The sequence below is a fragment of the Nerophis lumbriciformis genome, linkage group LG18 (assembly GCF_033978685.3).
Source record: "Nerophis lumbriciformis linkage group LG18, RoL_Nlum_v2.1, whole genome shotgun sequence".
Lineage (NCBI taxonomy): Eukaryota > Metazoa > Chordata > Actinopteri > Syngnathiformes > Syngnathidae > Nerophis > Nerophis lumbriciformis.
In genome coordinates, this window is record NC_084565.2 from 44,034,523 (window position 1) to 44,058,393 (window position 23,871).

General features: G+C 37.4%; 1 protein-coding gene across 3 annotated transcripts in view; it reads left to right on the forward strand.

Moving 5' to 3' along the window:
• The window catches only part of cherp (calcium homeostasis endoplasmic reticulum protein), a 49,351-nt gene extending 26,093 nt beyond the window's left edge, over positions 1-23,258 (forward strand). For 2 of the 3 annotated variants that reach the window (XM_061978443.1, XM_061978444.2), the window contains 9 exons: positions 14,395-14,584; positions 14,641-14,882; positions 14,954-15,087; positions 15,159-15,245; positions 15,317-15,469; positions 15,539-15,646; positions 20,550-20,644; positions 20,711-20,896; positions 23,003-23,257. In XM_061978443.1, the coding sequence (XP_061834427.1) occupies positions 14,395-14,584; positions 14,641-14,882; positions 14,954-15,087; positions 15,159-15,245; positions 15,317-15,469; positions 15,539-15,646; positions 20,550-20,644; positions 20,711-20,896; positions 23,003-23,040 (1,233 nt within the window). In that variant the 3' untranslated portion in view covers positions 23,041-23,257. Of the gene's footprint in view, positions 1-14,394; positions 14,585-14,640; positions 14,883-14,953; positions 15,088-15,158; positions 15,246-15,316; positions 15,470-15,538; positions 15,647-20,549; positions 20,645-20,710; positions 20,897-23,002 lie in introns of all 3 variants that reach the window. The other variant, XM_061978445.1, reaches the window with a different exon arrangement.
• The last annotated feature ends 613 nt before the right edge of the window (positions 23,259-23,871 follow it).

Here is a 23,871-nt window from a genome sequence, read left to right on the forward strand (position 1 = left end):
TCAAAGCGTTCCAACTTCAAATTGTTCAGCCTATTCAGGAACCGCGGGCTTTCCTTTGACAATTTCCAAAAATTCATAGATTTCCCAGAATTTCAGATTTTCTGGGACATTTTTCCCATTCAAAATGAATTGGTCATTTTTCTAACTTCCACCATTTCCACATGTTTCAACTGATTCCACCTTCAACACATTCCACTCACCCTGGACATTCAAACTACCCGTATCATTTTTTCTAAGTTAAAAAAAATTCCAGGAATTCCCAGAATTCTCTTTTTTTCAAACCCTTTTTTCACCCTTTTTTCTGTCAACTCCTCCCACATTTTTCAACCGTTCCACCGTCAAATCATTCCTCTTAATCAGGACAAAACTGGAAAACATCCCGGTGTTCCTGAAATTCGAGGAATTCCGTAATATCCATCCATCCATTTTCTACCGCTTATTCCCTTTTGGGGTCGCGGGGGGCGCTGGAGCCTATCTCAGCTACAATCGGGCGGAAGGCGGGGTACACCCTGGACAAGTCGCCACCTCATCGCAGGGCCAACACAGATAGATATACTATTTCTCTATTAAAAATGTTACTACTTCAACATTTCTCGACCGATTTGAAGAATTCCAACACCAACCATTTCAACTCATTCACAAGATTCAAAGTATTTAGCTTTTTTGTTGTTGTTTTTTTTCCCAAATTTCCATGAAATTCCCATTGAAAAGAATGGGACATTCTTCAAAGTTCCACAACTCCCACATTTTTCATCCGATTCAAAGCGTTCCAATGTGACAAGCATTCCCTTGTCACATTCCAAAAATTCCCAGAATTTCAGATTTTTGGGGACATTTTTCCCATTGAAAATTAATTTGCCATTTTTCTAACTTCCACCATTTCCACATTTTTTTTTCCAACCATTCCACCTTCAACACATTCCACTCATCCTGGACATTCAAACTATCATTTTTCTAAGTTAAAAAAAAATCCAGGAATTCCCAGAATTCTCGTTTTTTTACAAACCCTTTTTTCATCCTTTTTTCTGTCGACTATTTCTCCCACATTTTTCAGCCGTTCCACCGTCAAAACATTCCTCTTAATCAGGACAAAACTGGAAAAATTCTCGGTGTTCCTGAAATTCCGTAATACTATTTCTCTATTAAAAATGTTACTACTTCAACATTTCTCGACCGATTTGAAGAATTCCAACACCAACCATTTCAACTCATTCACAACATTCAAAGTATTTTGCTTTTTTTGTTTTTATTCCCAAATTTCCATGAAATTCCTATTGAAAAGAACAGGACATTCATCAAAGTTCCACAACACATTTTTTATCCGATTCAAAGCGTTCCAACTTCAAATTGTTCAGCCTATTCGGGAATCACGGGCTTTCCCTTGACAAATTCCAAAAATTCCCAGATTTCCCAGAATTTTTTCCATTCAAAATGAATTGGCCATTTTTCAAACTTCCACCATTTCCACATTTTTCAACCTATTCCAACCATTCCACCTTCAACACATTCCACTCACCCTGGACATTCAAACTATCATTTGTCTAAGTTAAAAAAAGTCCCAGAATTCTCTTTTTTTTTTCAAACCCTTTTTTCACCCTTTTTTCTGTCAACTACTCCTCCCACATTTTTCAACCGTTCCACCATCAAATCATTCCTCTTAATCAGGACAAAACTGGAAAAATTCCCGGTGTTCCTGAAATTCCGTAATACTATTTCTCAATTAAAAATGTTACTACTTCAACATTTCTCGACCGATTTGAAGAATTCCAACACCAACCATTTCAACTCATTCACAACATTCAAAGTATTTTGCTTTTTTTGTTTTTGTTCCCAAATTTCCATGAATTTCCCATTGAAAAGAACGGGACATTCTTCAAAGTTCCACAACTAACACATTTTGTATCTGATTCAAAGCATTCCAACTTCAAATTGTTCAGCTTTCCCTTGACAAAGTCCAAAAATTCCCAGATTTCCCAGAATTTCAGATTTTCCGGGACGTTTTTTCCATTCAAAATGAATTGGCCATTTTTCAAACTTCCACCATTTCCACATTTTTCAACCGATCCACCATCAAATCATTCCTCTTAATCAGGACAAAACTGGAAAAATTCCTGGTGTTCCTGAAATTCCGTAATACTATTTCTCTATTAAAAATGTTACTACTTCAACATTTCTCGACCGATTTGAAGAATTCCAACACCAACCATTTCAACTCATTCACAACCTTCAAAGTATTTAGCTTTTTTTTTTTTTTTTTTCCCCCAAATTTCCATGAAATTCCCATTGAAAAGAATGGGACATTCTTCAAAGTTCCACAACTCCCACATTTTTCATCCGATTCAAAGCGTTCCAACTTCAAATTGTTCAGCCTATTCGGGAATCACGGGCTTTCCCTTGACAAATTCCAAAAATTCCCAGATTTCCCAGAATTTCAGATTTTTGGGGACATTTTTCCCATTGAAAATTAATTTGCCATTTTTCTAACTTCCACCATTTCCACATTTTTTTTTCAACCGATTCAAACCATTCCACCTTCAACACATTCCACTCATCCTGGACATTCATACTATCATTTTTCCAAGTTCAAAAAAATTCCAGGAATTCCCAGAATTCTCGTTTTTTTTTCAAACCCTTTTTTCTGTCCACTACTCCTCCCACATTTTCAACCGTTCCACCGTCAAATCATTCCTCTTAATCAGGACAAAACTGGAAAAATTCCCGGTGTTCCTGAAATTCCGTAATACTATTTCTCAATTAAAAATGTTACTACTTCAACATTTCTCGACCGATTTGAAGAATTCCAACACCAACCATTTCAACTCATTCACAACATTCAAAGTATTTTGCTTTTTTTGTTTTTATTCACAAATTTCCTTGAATTTCCCATTGAAAAGAACGGGACATTCATCAAAGTTCCACAACTAACACATTTTTTATCCGATTCAAAGCGTTCCAACTTCAAATTGTTCAGCCTATTCGGGAATCACGGGCTTTCCCTTGACAAATTCCAAAAATTCCCAGATTTCCCAGAATTTTTTCCATTCAAAATGAATTGGCCATTTTTCAAACTTCCACCATTTCCACATTTTTCAACCTATTCCAACCATTCCACCTTCAACACATTCCACTCACCCTGGACATTCAAACTATCATTTTTCTAAGTTAAAAAAAATTCCCAGAATTCTCTTTTTTACAAACCCTTTTTTCACCCTTTTTTCTGTCAACTACTCCTCACACATTTTTCAACCGTTCCACCGTCAAATCATTCCTCTTAATCAGGACAAAACTGGAAAAATTCTCGGTGTTCCTGAAATTCCGTAATACTATTTCTCAATTAAAAATGTTACTACTTCAACATTTCTCGACCGATTTGAAGAATTCCAACACCAACCATTTCAACTCATTCACAACATTCAAAGTATTTAGCTTTTTTTTGTTTTTATTCCCAAATTTCCATGAAATTCCGATTGAAAAGAACGGGACATTCTTCAAAGTTCCACAACTAACACATTTTTTATCCGATTCAAAGCGTTCCAACTTCAAATTGTTCAGCCTATTCGGGAATCGCGGGCTTTCCCTTGTCACATTCCAAAAATTCCCAGATTTCCCAGAATATCAAATTTTTGGGCACATTTTTCCCATTGAAAATTAATTTGCCATTTTTCTAACTTCCACCATTTCCACAATTTTTTTTTAACCAATTCCAACCATTCCACCTTCAACACATTCCACTCATCCTGGACATTCATACTATCATGTTTCCAAGTTCAAAAAAATTCCAGGAATTCCCAGAATTCTCGTTTTTTTACAAACCCTTTTTTCTGTCGACTATTTTTCCCACATTTTCAACCGTTCCACCGTCAAATCATTCCTCTTAATCAGGACAAAACTGGAAAAATTCCCGGTGTTCCTGAAATTCCGTAATACTATTTCTCTATTAAAAATGTTGCTACTTCAACATTTCTCGACCGATTTGAAGAATTCCAACACCAACCATTTCAACTCATTCACAACCTTCAACCTTTTTTTGTTTTTATTCCCAAATTTCCATGAAATTCCTATTGAAAAGAACGGGACATTCTTCAAAGTTCCACAACTCCCACATTTTTCATCCGATTCAAAGCGTTCCAACTTCAAATTGTTCAGCCTATTCGGGAATCACGGGCTTTCCCTTGACAAATTCCAAAAATTCCCAGATTTCCCAGAATTTTTTCCATTCAAAATGAATTGGCCATTTTTCAAACTTCCACCATTTCCACATTTTTCAACCTATTCCAACCATTCCACCTTCAACACATTCCACTCACCCTGGACATTCAAACTATCATTTGTCTAAGTTAAAAAAAGTCCCAGAATTCTCTTTTTTTTTTCAAACCCTTTTTTCACCCTTTTTTCTGTCAACTACTCCTCCCACATTTTTCAACCGTTCCACCATCAAATCATTCCTCTTAATCAGGACAAAACTGGAAAAATTCCCGGTGTTCCTGAAATTCCGTAATACTATTTCTCAATTAAAAATGTTACTACTTCAACATTTCTCGACCGATTTGAAGAATTCCAACACCAACCATTTCAACTCATTCACAACATTCAAAGTATTTTGCTTTTTTTGTTTTTGTTCCCAAATTTCCATGAATTTCCCATTGAAAAGAACGGGACATTCTTCAAAGTTCCACAACTAACACATTTTGTATCTGATTCAAAGCATTCCAACTTCAAATTGTTCAGCTTTCCCTTGACAAAGTCCAAAAATTCCCAGATTTCCCAGAATTTCAGATTTTCCGGGACGTTTTTTCCATTCAAAATGAATTGGCCATTTTTCAAACTTCCACCATTTCCACATTTTTCAACCGATCCACCATCAAATCATTCCTCTTAATCAGGACAAAACTGGAAAAATTCCTGGTGTTCCTGAAATTCCGTAATACTATTTCTCTATTAAAAATGTTACTACTTCAACATTTCTCGACCGATTTGAAGAATTCCAACACCAACCATTTCAACTCATTCACAACCTTCAAAGTATTTAGCTTTTTTTTTTTTTTTTTTCCCCCAAATTTCCATGAAATTCCCATTGAAAAGAATGGGACATTCTTCAAAGTTCCACAACTCCCACATTTTTCATCCGATTCAAAGCGTTCCAACTTCAAATTGTTCAGCCTATTCGGGAATCACGGGCTTTCCCTTGACAAATTCCAAAAATTCCCAGATTTCCCAGAATTTCAGATTTTTGGGGACATTTTTCCCATTGAAAATTAATTTGCCATTTTTCTAACTTCCACCATTTCCACATTTTTTTTTCAACCGATTCAAACCATTCCACCTTCAACACATTCCACTCATCCTGGACATTCATACTATCATTTTTCCAAGTTCAAAAAAATTCCAGGAATTCCCAGAATTCTCGTTTTTTTTTCAAACCCTTTTTTCTGTCCACTACTCCTCCCACATTTTCAACCGTTCCACCGTCAAATCATTCCTCTTAATCAGGACAAAACTGGAAAAATTCCCGGTGTTCCTGAAATTCCGTAATACTATTTCTCAATTAAAAATGTTACTACTTCAACATTTCTCGACCGATTTGAAGAATTCCAACACCAACCATTTCAACTCATTCACAACATTCAAAGTATTTTGCTTTTTTTGTTTTTATTCACAAATTTCCTTGAATTTCCCATTGAAAAGAACGGGACATTCATCAAAGTTCCACAACTAACACATTTTTTATCCGATTCAAAGCGTTCCAACTTCAAATTGTTCAGCCTATTCGGGAATCACGGGCTTTCCCTTGACAAATTCCAAAAATTCCCAGATTTCCCAGAATTTTTTCCATTCAAAATGAATTGGCCATTTTTCAAACTTCCACCATTTCCACATTTTTCAACCTATTCCAACCATTCCACCTTCAACACATTCCACTCACCCTGGACATTCAAACTATCATTTTTCTAAGTTAAAAAAAATTCCCAGAATTCTCTTTTTTACAAACCCTTTTTTCACCCTTTTTTCTGTCAACTACTCCTCACACATTTTTCAACCGTTCCACCGTCAAATCATTCCTCTTAATCAGGACAAAACTGGAAAAATTCTCGGTGTTCCTGAAATTCCGTAATACTATTTCTCAATTAAAAATGTTACTACTTCAACATTTCTCGACCGATTTGAAGAATTCCAACACCAACCATTTCAACTCATTCACAACATTCAAAGTATTTAGCTTTTTTTTGTTTTTATTCCCAAATTTCCATGAAATTCCGATTGAAAAGAACGGGACATTCTTCAAAGTTCCACAACTAACACATTTTTTATCCGATTCAAAGCGTTCCAACTTCAAATTGTTCAGCCTATTCGGGAATCGCGGGCTTTCCCTTGTCACATTCCAAAAATTCCCAGATTTCCCAGAATATCAAATTTTTGGGCACATTTTTCCCATTGAAAATTAATTTGCCATTTTTCTAACTTCCACCATTTCCACAATTTTTTTTTAACCAATTCCAACCATTCCACCTTCAACACATTCCACTCATCCTGGACATTCATACTATCATGTTTCCAAGTTCAAAAAAATTCCAGGAATTCCCAGAATTCTCGTTTTTTTACAAACCCTTTTTTCTGTCGACTATTTTTCCCACATTTTCAACCGTTCCACCGTCAAATCATTCCTCTTAATCAGGACAAAACTGGAAAAATTCCCGGTGTTCCTGAAATTCCGTAATACTATTTCTCTATTAAAAATGTTGCTACTTCAACATTTCTCGACCGATTTGAAGAATTCCAACACCAACCATTTCAACTCATTCACAACCTTCAACCTTTTTTTGTTTTTATTCCCAAATTTCCATGAAATTCCTATTGAAAAGAACGGGACATTCTTCAAAGTTCCACAACTCCCACATTTTTCATCCGATTCAAAGCGTTCCAACTTCAAATTGTTCAGCCTATTCGGGAATCACGGGCTTTCCCTTGACAAATTCCAAAAATTCCCAGATTTCCCAGAATTTTTTCCATTCAAAATGAATTGGCCATTTTTCAAACTTCCACCATTTCCACATTTTTCAACCTATTCCAACCATTCCACCTTCAACACATTCCACTCACCCTGGACATTCAAACTATCATTTGTCTAAGTTAAAAAAAGTCCCAGAATTCTCTTTTTTTTTTCAAACCCTTTTTTCACCCTTTTTTCTGTCAACTACTCCTCCCACATTTTTCAACCGTTCCACCATCAAATCATTCCTCTTAATCAGGACAAAACTGGAAAAATTCCCGGTGTTCCTGAAATTCCGTAATACTATTTCTCAATTAAAAATGTTACTACTTCAACATTTCTCGACCGATTTGAAGAATTCCAACACCAACCATTTCAACTCATTCACAACATTCAAAGTATTTTGCTTTTTTTGTTTTTGTTCCCAAATTTCCATGAATTTCCCATTGAAAAGAACGGGACATTCTTCAAAGTTCCACAACTAACACATTTTGTATCTGATTCAAAGCATTCCAACTTCAAATTGTTCAGCTTTCCCTTGACAAAGTCCAAAAATTCCCAGATTTCCCAGAATTTCAGATTTTCCGGGACGTTTTTTCCATTCAAAATGAATTGGCCATTTTTCAAACTTCCACCATTTCCACATTTTTCAACCGATCCACCATCAAATCATTCCTCTTAATCAGGACAAAACTGGAAAAATTCCTGGTGTTCCTGAAATTCCGTAATACTATTTCTCTATTAAAAATGTTACTACTTCAACATTTCTCGACCGATTTGAAGAATTCCAACACCAACCATTTCAACTCATTCACAACCTTCAAAGTATTTAGCTTTTTTTTTTTTTTTTTTCCCCCAAATTTCCATGAAATTCCCATTGAAAAGAATGGGACATTCTTCAAAGTTCCACAACTCCCACATTTTTCATCCGATTCAAAGCGTTCCAACTTCAAATTGTTCAGCCTATTCGGGAATCACGGGCTTTCCCTTGACAAATTCCAAAAATTCCCAGATTTCCCAGAATTTCAGATTTTTGGGGACATTTTTCCCATTGAAAATTAATTTGCCATTTTTCTAACTTCCACCATTTCCACATTTTTTTTTCAACCGATTCAAACCATTCCACCTTCAACACATTCCACTCATGCTGGACATTCAAACTATCATTTTTCCAAGTTAAAAAAAGTCCCAGAATTCTCTTTTTTACAAACCCTTTTTTCACCCTTTTTTCTGTCAACTACTCCTCACACATTTTTCAACCGTTCCACCGTCAAATCATTCCTCTTAATCAGGACAAAACTGGAAAAATTCTCGGTGTTCCTGAAATTCCGTAATACTATTTCTCAATTAAAAATGTTACTACTTCAACATTTCTCGACCGATTTGAAGAATTCCAACACCAACCATTTCAACTCATTCACAACATTCAAAGTATTTAGCTTTTTTTTGTTTTTATTCCCAAATTTCCATGAAATTCCGATTGAAAAGAACGGGACATTCTTCAAAGTTCCACAACTAACACATTTTTTATCCGATTCAAAGCGTTCCAACTTCAAATTGTTCAGCCTATTCGGGAATCGCGGGCTTTCCCTTGTCACATTCCAAAAATTCCCAGATTTCCCAGAATATCAAATTTTTGGGCACATTTTTCCCATTGAAAATTAATTTGCCATTTTTCTAACTTCCACCATTTCCACAATTTTTTTTTAACCAATTCCAACCATTCCACCTTCAACACATTCCACTCATCCTGGACATTCATACTATCATGTTTCCAAGTTCAAAAAAATTCCAGGAATTCCCAGAATTCTCGTTTTTTTACAAACCCTTTTTTCTGTCGACTATTTTTCCCACATTTTTCAACCGTTCCACCGTCAAATCATTCCTCTTAATCAGGACAAAACTGGAAAAATTCCCGGTGTTCCTGAAATTCCGTAATACTATTTCTCTATTAAAAATGTTACTACTTCAACATTTCTCGACCGATTTGAAGAATTCCAACACCAACCATTTCAACTCATTCACAACCTTCAACCTTTTTTTGTTTTTATTCCCAAATTTCCATGAAATTCCTATTGAAAAGAACGGGACATTCTTCAAAGTTCCACAACTCCCACATTTTTCATCCGATTCAAAGCGTTCCAACTTCAAATTGTTCAGCCTATTCGGGAATCACGGGCTTTCCCTTGACAAATTCCAAAAATTCCCAGATTTCCCAGAATTTTTTCCATTCAAAATGAATTGGCCATTTTTCAAACTTCCACCATTTCCACATTTTTCAACCTATTCCAACCATTCCACCTTCAACACATTCCACTCATGCTGGACATTCAAACTATCATTTTTCCAAGTTAAAAAAAGTCCCAGAATTCTCGTTTTTTTCAAACCCTTTTTGCCCCCTTTTTTCTGTCGACTACTCCTCCCACATTTTCAACCGTTCCACCGTCAAATCATTCCTCTTAATCAGGACAAAACTGGAAAAATTCCCGGTGTTCCTGAAATTCCAGGAATTCCGTAATACTATTTCTCAATTAAAAATGTTACTACTTCAACATTTCTCGACCGATTTGAAGAATTCCAACACCAACCATTTCAACTCATTCACAACCTTCATTCACAACCTTCAAAGTATTTAGCTTTTTTTGTTTGTTTTTTTCCCAAATTTTTATGAATTTCCCATTGAAAAGAATGGGACATTCTTCAAAGTTCCACAACTAACACATTTTTCATCCGATTCAAAGCGTTCCAACTTCAAATTGTTCAGCCTATTCAGGAATCGCGGGCTTCCCTTTGACAATTTCCAAAAATTCACAGATTTCCCGGAATTTCAGATTTTCCGGGACATTTTTCCCATTCAAAATGAATTGGTCATTTTTCTAACTTCCACCATTTCCACATGTTTCAACTGATTCAAACCATTCCACCTTCAACACATTCCACTCATCCTGGACATTCAAACTATCATTTTTCCAAGTTCAAAAAAATTCCAGGAATTCCCAGAATTCTTGTTTTTTTTCAAACCCTTTTTTCACCCTTTTTTCTGTCGACTACTCCTCCCACATTTTTCAACCGTTCCACCATCAAATCATTCCTCTTAATCAGGACAAAACTGCAAAAATTCTCGGTGTTCCTGAAATTCCGTAATACTATTTCTCAATTAAAAATGTTACTACTTCAACATTTCTCGACCGATTTGAAGAATTCCAACACCAACCATTTCAACTCATTCACTACTCATTATTTAGCTTTTTTTTTTTTTTTTTTTTCCCAAATTTCCATGAAATTCCCATTGAAAAGAATGGGACATTCTTCAAAGTTCCACAACTCCCACATTTTTCATCCGATTCAAAGCGTTCCAACTTCAAATTGTTCAGCCTATTCAGGAATCACAGGCTTTCCCTTGTCAAATTCCCAGATTTCCCAGAATTTCAGATTTTTGGGGACATTTTTCCCATTGAAAATGAATTTGCCATTTTTCTAACTTCCACCATTTCCACATTTTTCAACCGATTCAAACTATTTCACCTTCAACACATTCGACTCATCCTGGACATTCATACTATCATTTTTCCAAGTTCAAAAAAATTCCAGGAATTCCCAGAATTCTCGTTTTTTTTCAAACCCTTTTTTCTGTCGACTATTTCTCCCACATTTTTCAACCGTTCCACCGTCAAATCATTCCTCTTAATCAGGACAAAACTGGAAAAATTCCCGGTGTTCCTGAAATTCCATAATACTATTTCTCAATTAAAAATGTTACTACTTCAACATTTCACGACCGATTTGAAGAATTCCAACACCAACCATTTCAACTCATTCACTACTCATTATTTAGCTTTTTTCTTTGTTTTTTTCCCCCAAATTTCCATGAAATTCCCATTGAAAAGAATGGGACATTCTTCAAAGTTCCACAACTCCCACATTTTTCATCCGATTCAAAGCGTTCCAACTTCAAATTGTTCAGCCTATTCGGGAATCACGGGCATTCCCTTGACAAATTCCAAAAATTCCCAGATTTCCCAGATTTTCCGGGACGTTTTTTCCATTCAAAATGAATTGGCCATTTTTCAAACTTCCACCATTTCCACATTTTTCAACCGATTCCAACCATTCCACCTTCAACACATTCCACTCACCCTGGACATTCAAACTATCATTTTTCTAAGTTAAAAAAAATTCCAGGAATTCCCAGAATTCTCGTTTTTTTACAAACCCTTTTTTCACCCTTTTGTCTGTCAACTACTCCTCCCACGTTTTTCAACCGTTCCACCGTCAAATCATTCCTCTTAATCAGGACAAAACTGGAAAAATTCCCGGTGTTCCTGAAATTCCAGGAATTCCGTAATACTATTTCTCTATTAAAAATGTTACTACTTCAACATTTCTCGACCGATTTGAAGAATTCCAACACCAACCATTTCAACTCATTCACAACATTCAAAGTATTTAGCTTTTTTTCTTCCCCCAAATTTCCATGAAATTCCCATTTGAAAGAATGGGACATTCTTCAAAGTTCCACAACTCCCACATTTTTCATCCGATTCAAAGCGTTCCAACTTCAAATTGTTCAGCCTATTTTCCCTTGTCACATTGCAAAAATTCCCAGATTTCCCAGAATTTCCGGGACGTTTTTTCCATTCAAAATGAATTGGCCATTTTTCAAACTTCCACCATTTCCACATTTTTCAACCTATTCCAACCATTCCACCTTCAACACATTCCACTCATGCTGGACATTCAAACTATCATTTTTCTAAGTTAAAAAAAGTCCCAGAATTCTCTTTTTTTTCAAACCCTTTTTTCACCCTTTTTTCTGTCGACTATTTCTCCCACATTTTTCAACCGTTCTACCGTCAAATCATTCCTCTTAATCAGGACAAAACTGGAAAAATTCCCGGTGTTCCTGAAATTCCGTAATACTATTTCTCTATTAAAAATGTTGCTACTTCAACATTTCTCGACCGATTTGAAGAATTCCAACACCAACCATTTCAACTCATTCACAACCTTCATTCACAACCTTCAAAGTATTTAGCTTTTTTTGTTTGTTTTTTTTCCAAATTTCCATGAATTTCCCATTGAAAAGAATGGGACATTCTTCAAAGTTCCACAACTAACACATTTTTCATCCGATTCAAAGCGTTCCAACTTCAAATTGTTCAGCCTATTCAGGAATCGCGGGCTTCCCTTTGACAATTTCCAAAAATTCACAGATTTCCCAGAATTTCAGATTTTCCGGGACATTTTTCCCATTCAAAATGAATTGGTCATTTTTCTAACTTCCACCATTTCAACATGTTTCAACTGATTCCAACCATTTCACCTTCAACACATTCCACTCATCCTGGACATTCAAACTATCATTTTTCTAAGTTCAAAAAAATTCCAGGAATTCTCTTTTTTTCAAACCCTTTTTTCACCCTTTTTTCTGTCAACTCGTCCTACATTTTTCAACCGTTCCACCATCAAATCATTCCTCTTAATCAGGACAAAACTGGAAAAATTCTCGGTGTTCCTGAAATTCCGTAATACTATTTCTCTATTAAAAATGTTACTACTTCAACATTTCTCGACCGATTTGAAGAATTCCAACACCAACCATTTCAACTCATTCATAACATTCAAAGTATTTAGCTTTTTTTGTTTTTATTCCCAAATTTCCATGAATTTCCCATTGAAAAGAACGGGACATTCTTCAAAGTTCCACAACTAACACATTTTTTATCTGATTCAAAGCATTCCAACTTCAAATTGTTCAGCTTTCCCTTGACAAAGTCCAAAAATTCCCAGATTTCCCAGAATTCCAGATTTTCCGGGACGTTTTTTCCATTCAAAATGAATTGGCCATTTTTCAAACTTCCACCATTTCCACATTTTTCAACCTATTCAAACTATTTCACCTTCAACACATTCCACTCATCCTGGACATTCAAACTATCATTTTTCTAAGTTAAAAACAGTCCCAGAATTCTCTTTTTTCCCCAAACCCTTTTTTCACCCTTTTTTCTGTCGACTATTTCTCCCACATTTTTCAACCGTTCCACCATCAATTAATTCCTCTTAATCAGGACAAAACTGGAAAAATTCTCGGTGTTCCTGAAATTCCGTAATACTATTTCTCAATTAAAAATGTTACTACTTCAACATTTCACGACCGATTTGAAGAATTCCAACACCAAGCATTTCAACTCATTCACAACCTTCAAAGTATTTTGCTTTTTTTGTTTTTATTCCCAAATTTCCATGAATTTCCCGTTGAAAAGAACGGGACATTCTTCAAAGTTCCACAACTCCCACATTTTTTATCCGATTCAACTTCAAAATATTCAGCCTGTTTAGGAATTGTGTGCTCTCCTTCGACAATTACCGTATTTTCCGCACTATAAGGCGCACCTAAAAACCACAAATTTTCTCAAAAGCTGACAGTGCGCCTTATAACCCGGTGCGCTTTATATATGGATTAATATTAAGATTCATTTTCATAAAGTTTCGGTCTCGTAACTACGGTAAACAGCCGCCATCTTTTTTCCCGGTAGAACAGGAAGCGCTTCTTCTTCTACGCAAGCAACCGCCAAGGTAAGCACCCGCCCCCATAGAACAGGAAGCGCTTCTTCTTCTACTGTAAGCAACCACCCGCCCGCGTAGAAGAAGAAAAAGGGCGCGGATATTACCGTACGTTTCATTTCCTTTGTGTGTTTACATCTGTAAAGACCACAAAATGGCTCCTACTAAGCGACAGGGATCCGGTTCATGAAAAGACGCAATCTCTCCATCCGCACACGGATTACTATTTCACAGCAACTGATATTCCTGTGAACCGCACTGTGGATACAACGGGAGCACGTACGGTGAATATTCGCACCACAGGGAATGAGAAGTCATCCTTCACTGTGGTTCTAGCTTGCCATGCTAATGGCCAGAAACTTCCACCCATGGTGATATTCAAAAGGAAGACCTTGCCAAAAGAGACCTTTCCAGCCGGCGTCATCATAAAAGCTAACTCGAAGGGATGGATGAAGAAAAGATGAGCGAGTGGTTAAGGTAAGTTTAAGTTTACGCGAAGAGGCCGGGTGGCTTTTTTCACGCAGCTCCGTCCATGTTGATATACGACTCCATGCGCGCCCACATCACGCTGGTTTTAATATATTATTAAAGTTTGACTGACCTATTTGACTGTTTTTTTGACATTCCTTTAGCGCAGTTAGATGCGGCTTACAACACCGGGCGGCTTATAGGTGGACAAAGTTTTGAAATATGCCGTTCATTGAAGGCGCGGCTTATAACCCAGGGCGCCTTATGGTGCGGAAAATACGGTAGTCATTTTGAAGTTCAACTTCAGCATTGGAGCATTCACACGCAATTCCTTCATCTAGTTATTAATAATATTGATTTTTTTTATTTTACAGAGGCCGCCTCACTTCAGGGGCCCCTTCCCCCCCCACCAGCAGCCGCCTCCCTTCGACCAGCCGCCGCCGCACTCCTTCGGGCGCTTCCCGTCGCGCTTCTTGCAGGACGACTTCCCGCCCAGGCATCACTACGACCGGCCGCCGTACACGCCACACCGCTTCGACTACGCCCAAGGAGACTTCCCCAGAGGTGAGAGGTCACCGACTGCTCTGCGTTCTCATCCTCATCATGCGCTTCCTTCCCAGACATGCCGGGCCCGCCCCCGCCCCACCACGCAAACCAGAGACTCCCTCCCGCCGCCATGGGGGGTGATCATCCGCCCTGGGGGAGCGCCCAGCACCCGGAATTCGGGCCGCCGCCCCACGGCTTCAACGGCCACTCGCCGCACGTACGCCACCGGCAGCCGGCCATCCCGGACGACCCAAGCCTCGTGCCCAACGTTCCCTATTTCGACCTTCCGGCGGGTCTGATGGCGCCGCTGGTCAAAGTGAGTCAACTTGGGACCAGACCCGCAGGGGACTGAAAAGTGCGAATGAACGGTTTGTCTCCTGTGCTCAGCTGGAGGACACCGACTACAAAGCTCTGGAACCTAAAGACATCCGCCTGCCGCCCCCCATGCCTCCCAGCGACCGCCTGCTCGCCGCCGTGGAAGCCTTCTACAGCCCGCCGTCCCACAACCGGCCCCGCAACAGGTACGTGCGACTCGGGGACGGGAGCGCGGGTGGCGCCCAAAGTGACACGTGTGACGCTTGTGGTCCCGCAGCGAAGGGTGGGAGCAGAACGGCCTCTACGAGTTCTTCCGGGCCAAGATGAGGGCGCGCAGGAAAAAAGGCCAGGAGGCTCGCAACAGGTGAGTTTGGACTTCCTGTCCCATATACGGCCTCACCGCCACGTCACGCTTCTCCCCTCTCCCTCCTGCAGTGGGCAGGGCGCCAGCCGCTCCAGGAGCCGCTCGGGCAGCCGGGGCAGGTCCTCCTCCCACTCCAGCTCGCGCTCCTCCAAGTCCAGGTCCAGGTCACGGTCCCGCAGTCGCTCGCAGTCCCGCAGTCGCTCACACTCGTACTCCCGCTCCAGGTAAGTGTGTGGGTGTGTGTGTGTGTGTGTATCTTTAGGGGTGTGGCCTGACACTTGCCTCTCCTCCAGGTCCAGAAGTCGGTCCAGGTCTTCAAGGAGTCGCTCTCGCTCCAGGTCACGTTCACGCTCGCCCAGTAGGAGGCGTCATGGCCACAAGTCCCGCAGCGCCTCCCCCCCGTGAGTGTCTGAACTATTCCTACTAATGGGCCACACACTGAAAAATAAAAGCATGCGGGGGCCATTTTGATATTATTTATTGTATATTAATTAGGGCTCCCCTCAATGCTAAGGGCCTGGAGACCCAAATGAGTTAAAAATGTGTCATATTCTAATATTTGTGTCTTACTTTCAAGTCTTGAATATCTTTACATCGACTTCAGAACTATCAATTGACATAAAGTTTTAATATTTTGTTTTTTATGCCCTTTTTTTGTCAAAACACTCTTTTTTTTTTAACAGGAAAAACACAAAATATGCAATATTTCCCCCCCGAAAAATTGTTCAAAGTGGAATATTTGATGTGACGTAATTGGAGCTATGAAAAGGCATACCTGCCAACTACTCCGGTTTTCCCGTAATTAGTACGGTTTTCATCAACCTATTCCGGGTTACGGTTGCAGTAATAAAAAATACGGTTTTTCATTAATTAATTTTATTCACGAAATCGCGTAACAACAATGACAATCGACACTGCTTCCCGTAACTTCCTATCGAGCCATTCCGAATGCCATGCGCGAGGCTATTTATAGCACCGCTGCCAAGCACGAGGCACCAGTTGCCGTTGTTTCCAAACGAGCGAACGATCATGGAATCAGCCGGAGAAAAATGGCAAACGAGTCTTAAACCGAAAAGAAAACTGCAGTCATTCCGTGAAGAATATTCAAAAGGAATAATTATCCGTTCCAAAAAGGGTGAAAACTACGCGAATTGCACCTTGTGCAGACAAGATTTTTCGATCGGACACAGAGGAATTAGCGATGTAAAAGACCACGTTGGGACAAAAAAAACACAAGTCTAATGCCGTTGCTAGCGATACAAGTGGAAAACTTTCAACGTTTTTCGTCGCCCAAACAGATTCTTTGGATGTGATAAATGCCGAAGTTTTATTTACGGAGGCAATAATTGAGCATGGACTTCCAATCGCACTGGCTGATCACATGGGACAGTTAAATGTTTGTAATGCAACCTTTAAAAATCATTACGCGGTGATCGCGGTCCCAAAAATAAACTTTTCTTGCATGATAATGTCCAGAAAAACTCGCTTTATATTACTATAGAGTCCTTTTAACGAATGAGTTTGATGGTTTATCACAAACCTTAAATGAAAGAAGTCCTTTGTTCTCCTGCACCATGCATGCGCTTTGGCCTTGCTTCGTGTTTGGTGCGCAATCCTGTCGGCTGTATTTCACAGCACGTCTTTGACAACTTGAAGTGGCATAAAACATTTAAAACAAAGGGGTTATAGGAACAATCACTTTCAGTGTTTTATGCCACTTCAAGTTGTCAAAGACGGTATGCTGGTGCCCGACTGCCACAAGTGGAACAAACATTTGAAACAAAGGGGTTATAGGAACAATCACTTTCAGTGTTTTATGCCACTTCAAGTAAACTTATCATAAAGTTACCATATCATTTTTGCAGTATGATCAATCTGATAGAATACATTTGGATTTTAGCCCCAAAAAGGTAATGACACCAATGTTATCTATTGGAATTGTTTAGTACTGTTATACTGTTAAAAGTGTTTATACTATTTATGCTTTCAAGTCCAAGTTGAAGAAATCTTGTTAAATGTTGACAGCATAACTACCAAAATACAGAAGTATGTCCTTAATATTTTTGCAGTGCTATTTCTGTTGAAAAGTTCAAATGATTACATTAGAGATGTGATGTGCCACTTTTCAAGTGTCTGATGGCTTACATTAATTTTCATTCATTTTTCATATTTTGAATTCTTTTGAAAGGCTTACAAAAAAACTACATTTGAATTGTAATTCCATGCTATTGACAGGACTATTAATTTTAATGAAGTTAGCTTACCATGTTTACAGTATGATAATTGTGATAGAAATGTGAATTTTAGGCACAGAATATTTTTTACAATTGAACAAGGCAGTAGATTATACAAGCTTGGACAGAAAGTTAATAATGACACCAATTTTTTTTTTAATTGGAATTGTTTAGTACTGTTTTACCATTTGTTTACTGTAAAAAGTGTTTATACTTTCAATGAACAAATTGAAGTCTTGTGAAAGGTTGACAGGATAACTGGCATTAACTGTCAAAATAATTTCAAACTATTGAAGTTAGCTTACAGAATAAACATGTCAATCAACCCATATGATTTTTGCTGTAATATTTTTGTTTTGAAAAGTCACTGTGACTGATAGAAAAGTGATGGTTTTAGCAACATTTTAACCTGTCTGAATGCAATCAATCATTTTTCTGATTTCAAAAGTTGGCAGGTATGAAAAGGTCAATCATTTTCTTTATTTTCATGACGATTTACATTGTAGATTGTCACATCAAAACTACGACACCTGTGAAGTGAAAACCGTTAGAGGTGACGACCTCTTGAAGCTCATGGAGAGAATGCCGAGAGTGTGCAAAGCAGTAATCAGAGCAAAGAGTGGCTATTTTGGAGAAACTAGAATATAAAACATATAGTCATGAAAATAAAGATTGAATGAGGAGAAGGTGTGTCCAAACTTTTGACCTATACTGTACATTAGCATGCTAGTTTTTTTGGCAAATTCAATCCACCTCAGCGTCAAATATTTTATTACTTGACGAAAAATAAATGTTAGCATGCTGACAACAGTATGCTAGCTTTTGAAAAAAAATTTTTAGCAAATTTTGTAGGTAAACACCTCAGTCATATTTTGGTACGTGATGCCTGCTAATATTAGCATGCTAGCATTTTAAACGCATTATTCAGGTGCACACCTCAGGGTAATGTATTGACCAATGACACCTTTTAGCACGCTAACGTTAGCATACCAACTTCTTAAAGCTAATTTTGTAGCTATACGTCGCAGTCATATTTTGGTATAAGATGCCTGCTAATATTAGCATGCTAGTTTCTTTGGCAAATTCAATCCACCTCAGCGTCAAATATTTTATTACTTGACGAAAAATAAATGTTAGCATGCTGACAACAGTATGCTAGCTTTTGAAAAAAAAATTTTAGCAAATTTTGTAGGTAAACACCTCAGTCATATTTTGGTACGTGATGCCTGCTAATATTAGCATGCTAGCATTTTAAACGCATTATTCAGGTGCACACCTCAGGGTAATGTATTGACCAGTGACACCTTTTAGCACGCTAACGTTAGCATACCAACTTTTTAAAGCTAATTTTGTAGCTATACGTCGCAGTCATATGTTGGTATGTGATGCCTGCTAATATTAGCATGCTAGTTTCTTTGGCAAATTCAATCCACCTCAGCGTCAAATATTTTATTACTTGACAAATAATACATGTTAGCATGCTGACGACAGTATGCTAGCTTTTAAAACATTTTTTAGCAAATTTTGTAGGTAAACACCTCAGTCATATTTTGGTACGTGATGCCTGCTAATTTTAGCATGCTAATATTAGCAATATACCAACTCTTTAAAGCTAATTTTGTAGCTATACGTTGCAGTCATATTTTGGTACTAGATGCATGGTAACGTTAGCATTTTAGCATGCTAATATTATCATTTTTTTACAAATTCATTCCACCTCAGCGTCAAATATTTTATTACTTGACGAATAATACCTGTTAGCATGCTGACGACAGTATGCTAGCTTTTAAAAAAATTTTTTAGCAAATTTTGTAGGTAAACACCTCAGTCATATTTTGGTACGTGATGCCTGCTAATTTTAGCATGCTAATATTAGCAATATACCAACTCTTTAAAGCTAATTTTGTAGCTATACGTTGCAGTCATATTTTGGTACTTGATGCATGGTAACGTTAGCATTTTAGCATGCTAATATTATCATTTTTTTGCAAATTCATTCCACCTCCGCGTCAAATATTTTATTACTTGACGAATAATACCTGTTAGCATGCTGACGACAGTATGCTAGCTTTTAAAAAAATTTTTTAGCAAATTTTGTAGGTAAACACCTCAGTCATATTTTGGTACGTGATGCCTGCTAATTTTAGCATGCTAATATTAGCAATATACCAACTCTTTAAAGCTAATTTTGTAGCTATACGTTGCAGTCATATTTTGGTACTTGATGCATGGTAACGTTAGCATTTTAGCATGCTAATATTATCATTTTTTTGCAAATTCATTCCACCTCCGCGTCAAATATTTTATTACTTGACGAATAATACCTGTTAGCATGCTGACGACAGTATGCTAGCTTTTAAAAAAAATGTTTAGCAAATTTTGTAGGTAAACACCTCAGTCATATTTTGGTACGTGATGCCTGCTAATTTTAGCATGCTAATATTAGCAATATACCAACTCTTTGAAGCTAATTTTGTAGCTATACGTTGCAGTCATATTTTGGTACTTGATGCATGGTAACGTTAGCATTTTAGCATGCTAATATTATCATTTTTTTGCAAATTCATTCCACCTCAGCGTCAAATATTTTATTACTTGACGAATAATACCTGTTAGCATGCCGACCACAGTATGCTGGCTTTTTAAATATTTTTTTTTAATCTAATTTTGTATTTATTTTACAATGCAGTCTGCTAATAATTATGGAAAGCGACTCTCTACAAAGCATTTGACGCTGCGGTCAAAGTTGGAATTGCCACAAAACACATTTAAAGATACTCAACACTCTCCTGCCATCTGGCGGCCAAATCTGATAATGTTTTACTTTTAACGCTTAAATCTCAAGATCAACTTCAGATCTATTCGTCGATAAAAAGTTTGATTAATTTGTGAGCAAATGACAGTAATGAATAAACTATTTGTGTTATTAGTGTCAACAATAATGCTACATTTCACCTGTTTTTAATGTTTTTCTTGTAGTATTTGTTCAAATATGCTGTTAAGAAATTAGCCGAGGCTCGCACTTTGGACACTTAATGTAAATAGTAACCATAGTAACCATCTCTCTCAGCTCCACCTCGGCAGCGGGCGGCACCCCCACCAAAGTGCCGCCAGACTCCCGCCTGGGCGAGGAGAACAAAGGCCATCAGCTGCTCATGAAGATGGGTAAGATGAGAGCGTGCACGCCGTGGTCGCCTGGCGTTGACCCGTGGCGTTTTTTTTTTGCCGCAGGCTGGAGCGGATCAGGGGGTCTGGGCGCCAAAGAGCAGGGCATCCAGGACCCCATCAAAGGGGGCGACATTCGGGACAAGTGGGACCAGTATAAGGGAGTGGGCGTGTCCCTGGACGACCCCTACGAGAACTATCGCAGGAACAAGAGCTTCAACTTTGTGGCCCGCATGAAGGCGCGGGAGGAAGGTATACACACACACACACACACACACACACACACACACACACACACACACACACACACACACACACACACACACACACACACACACACACACACACACACATTCTTGTATTTGTTACTACCTTCTTGAGAGCTCTGAAAAATGCCTCTTTAGGACCAGCCTTTCTAGATATATAAAGAAGTGTATTTACAACATTAATAATATATACATACTATGCACATATAAAAAAGTTAATCTTTTAGTTATTTAAAAAATGTTTTTGTTTGTAATTGATTTGTAATCTTCATTATTTACTTCGTTATTACAGTATGTCTCTATATACATTTTTTTTTTTTTTTTTTTAATTAATTTTGGCCAAAGGGGGCGCATTTCCATTTCTTACACACACTTGTTATTTCATTTGTTGACCAGAGGGGAACCACTTCAAATTTGTACACACACTTGTTATTTCATATGTTGACCAGAAGGGGAGCACTTTTAAAAGCAACAATGATAAAAAATCCCTTCTTTTTGGGACCACCCTCATGTTGATAGACGTCACCACAAATGAGACATTGTCTATTAGATGCAATGTTATTGATTTATGTCATCACTTGTTCACACCTCCTCATATGGAAGATACTTTTCCTTCTTCATGTCTCAAGAAGGCTAGAAATACAAGAACACACACACACATTCTTGTATTTGTTACCTTCTTGAGACCTCCTAAAAATGCCTCCCTCTTTAGGACCAGCCTTTCTAGATATATAAAGAAGTGTATTTACAACATTAATAATATATACATACTATGCACGTATAAAAAAGCTTGTTGTGAAAAATGAGTTGGAATTTCACAAGAAAAACTTAGAATTTTGGCAGTGTTATAATAAAAGTTGTAATTTTACTCAACGCGAGTCAAAATTTTACAAGAAAAACTGAATATTTGTGCAATATTATGATAAAAGTGGTATTTTACTCAGTAAAAGTCGCAATTTTACAAGAAAAGCTTAACATTTTGGCATTTTTATGAAAAGAGTCGTAATTTTACTCGCCAAAAGTCACAATTTTATAAGAAAACCTTAAACTTTTGGCAATATTTTAATAATAATCGAAATTTTACTGATTTTGCTTTAAAAAAAATGTCACCATTTTACAAGAACAATTTTTAAAAAATGGCAATATTGTGATAAAAGTCGGAATTTTTTTATGACAAATGTCACAATTTTACATTAAAAAGTAATATTTTTATGAGAAATATTGCAATTTTACAGAAACAGAAAGAATATGAGAAATAGTTCCCAATTTTTATAAGAAAAAAAGTCGACACATTGTGAGAAAAACACTGATTTTAGTTTATAAAAATTTTTGGGGAATTTTTTGTTTGTAATTGTTTTTTAATCTTCATTATTTACTTCAAGTTATTACAGGATGTCTCTATATACATATTTATTTTATTTGTTTTATTAATTTTGGCCAAATGGGGCTCATTTCAAATGTTTACACACACTTGTTATTTCATACGTTGACCAGAGGGGGAGTACTTCAAATTTTTACACACACTTGTTATTACATATGTTGACCAGAGGGGGAGCACTTCAAATGTTTACACACACTTGTTATTTCATACGTTGACCAGAGGGGGAGCACTTCAAATTTTTACTCACACTTGTTATTTCATATGTTGACCAGAGGGGAACCACTTCAAATGTTTACACACACTTGTTATTTCATATGTTGACCAGAGGGGGAGCACTTTTAAAAGCAACAATGATAAAAATCCCTCCTTTTTGGGACCACCCTCATGTTGATAGATGTCACCACAAATGAGACATTGTCTATTAGATGCAATGTTATTGATTTATGTCATCACCTCCTCATATGGAAGATACTTTTCCTTCTTCATGTCTCAAGAAGGCTAGAAATACAAGAACACACACACACCTTCTTGAGACCTCTGAAAAATGCCTCCCTTTTTAGGACCAGCCTTTCTAGATATATAAGGATTTGTATTTACAACATTAATAATATATACATACTATGTAAATATAAAAAAATACAATAACACACACACACCTTAGGATGTTTTTATGTGACACTAAAATCAAATCATAATGTTTTTGTGTTTCAGTGAACAGAGAACCTCAGGAGGCCCCGCCCACAGAGTGATGTCATCAAAGATTGTTAATTGTAGCGATGGCTGTTGGCGGTTTGCTTTTTTTAAAAATCTGCAAACCACATCTCTTTAACATAATTGTGTATTGTCTGGTATGAAACAAATACTTCTTTTTTTTTCATATTGTTTCTGGCATTTAGTTTCAGTGTTATTCAAGTGATTTCAAGCCAAATAAACTGAACTCACACTCACAAACGTGTCTTTTACCCTTCCTGTGGTCGTTTCTTCTTCTTTACTTTCCTCCTTATGTTGTGAATTGAAGCAGAAAACTTGTATTTTTGAATATTAAATACAAACGTTTTGAAAAGACAACTACAAAAAAACGTGTATTTTGTACAAAAAGGAGTTAAGAACAAAAAAGTACAAATGAAAGATGGCAGTTTTGCTTCACCAGACGTCTGACGCAGTAACTAATGTAGCCACCAGGTGGCAGTGCGGTCAAAGACTAACGTCGCCGTGCCTTGTTGTCTTGGCAACACTGGCAACAAATCACTACGCTCAAGTCGGATATTTACACCGCAATGCTTTTTGAGATTATTAAAGTTGAATGCTTGTGTGTGTGTATATATATATATACATATATATATATATATATGGAGAAATACAGCAGCACTAATCAAATGGTTCAACAACATCCAAGACAAACAACAGCACAACTTTATCTCCTTTGATATCGAGGAATTTTACCCTTCCATCACGCAGGACCTACTGACTCAAGCACTAGACTTCGCCTCAGACTACGACTCAATCACAGGCAACGAAAGAAACATCATCATCCACGCAAAAAACTCCATTCTCATCCACAACAGTACACCATGGCAAAA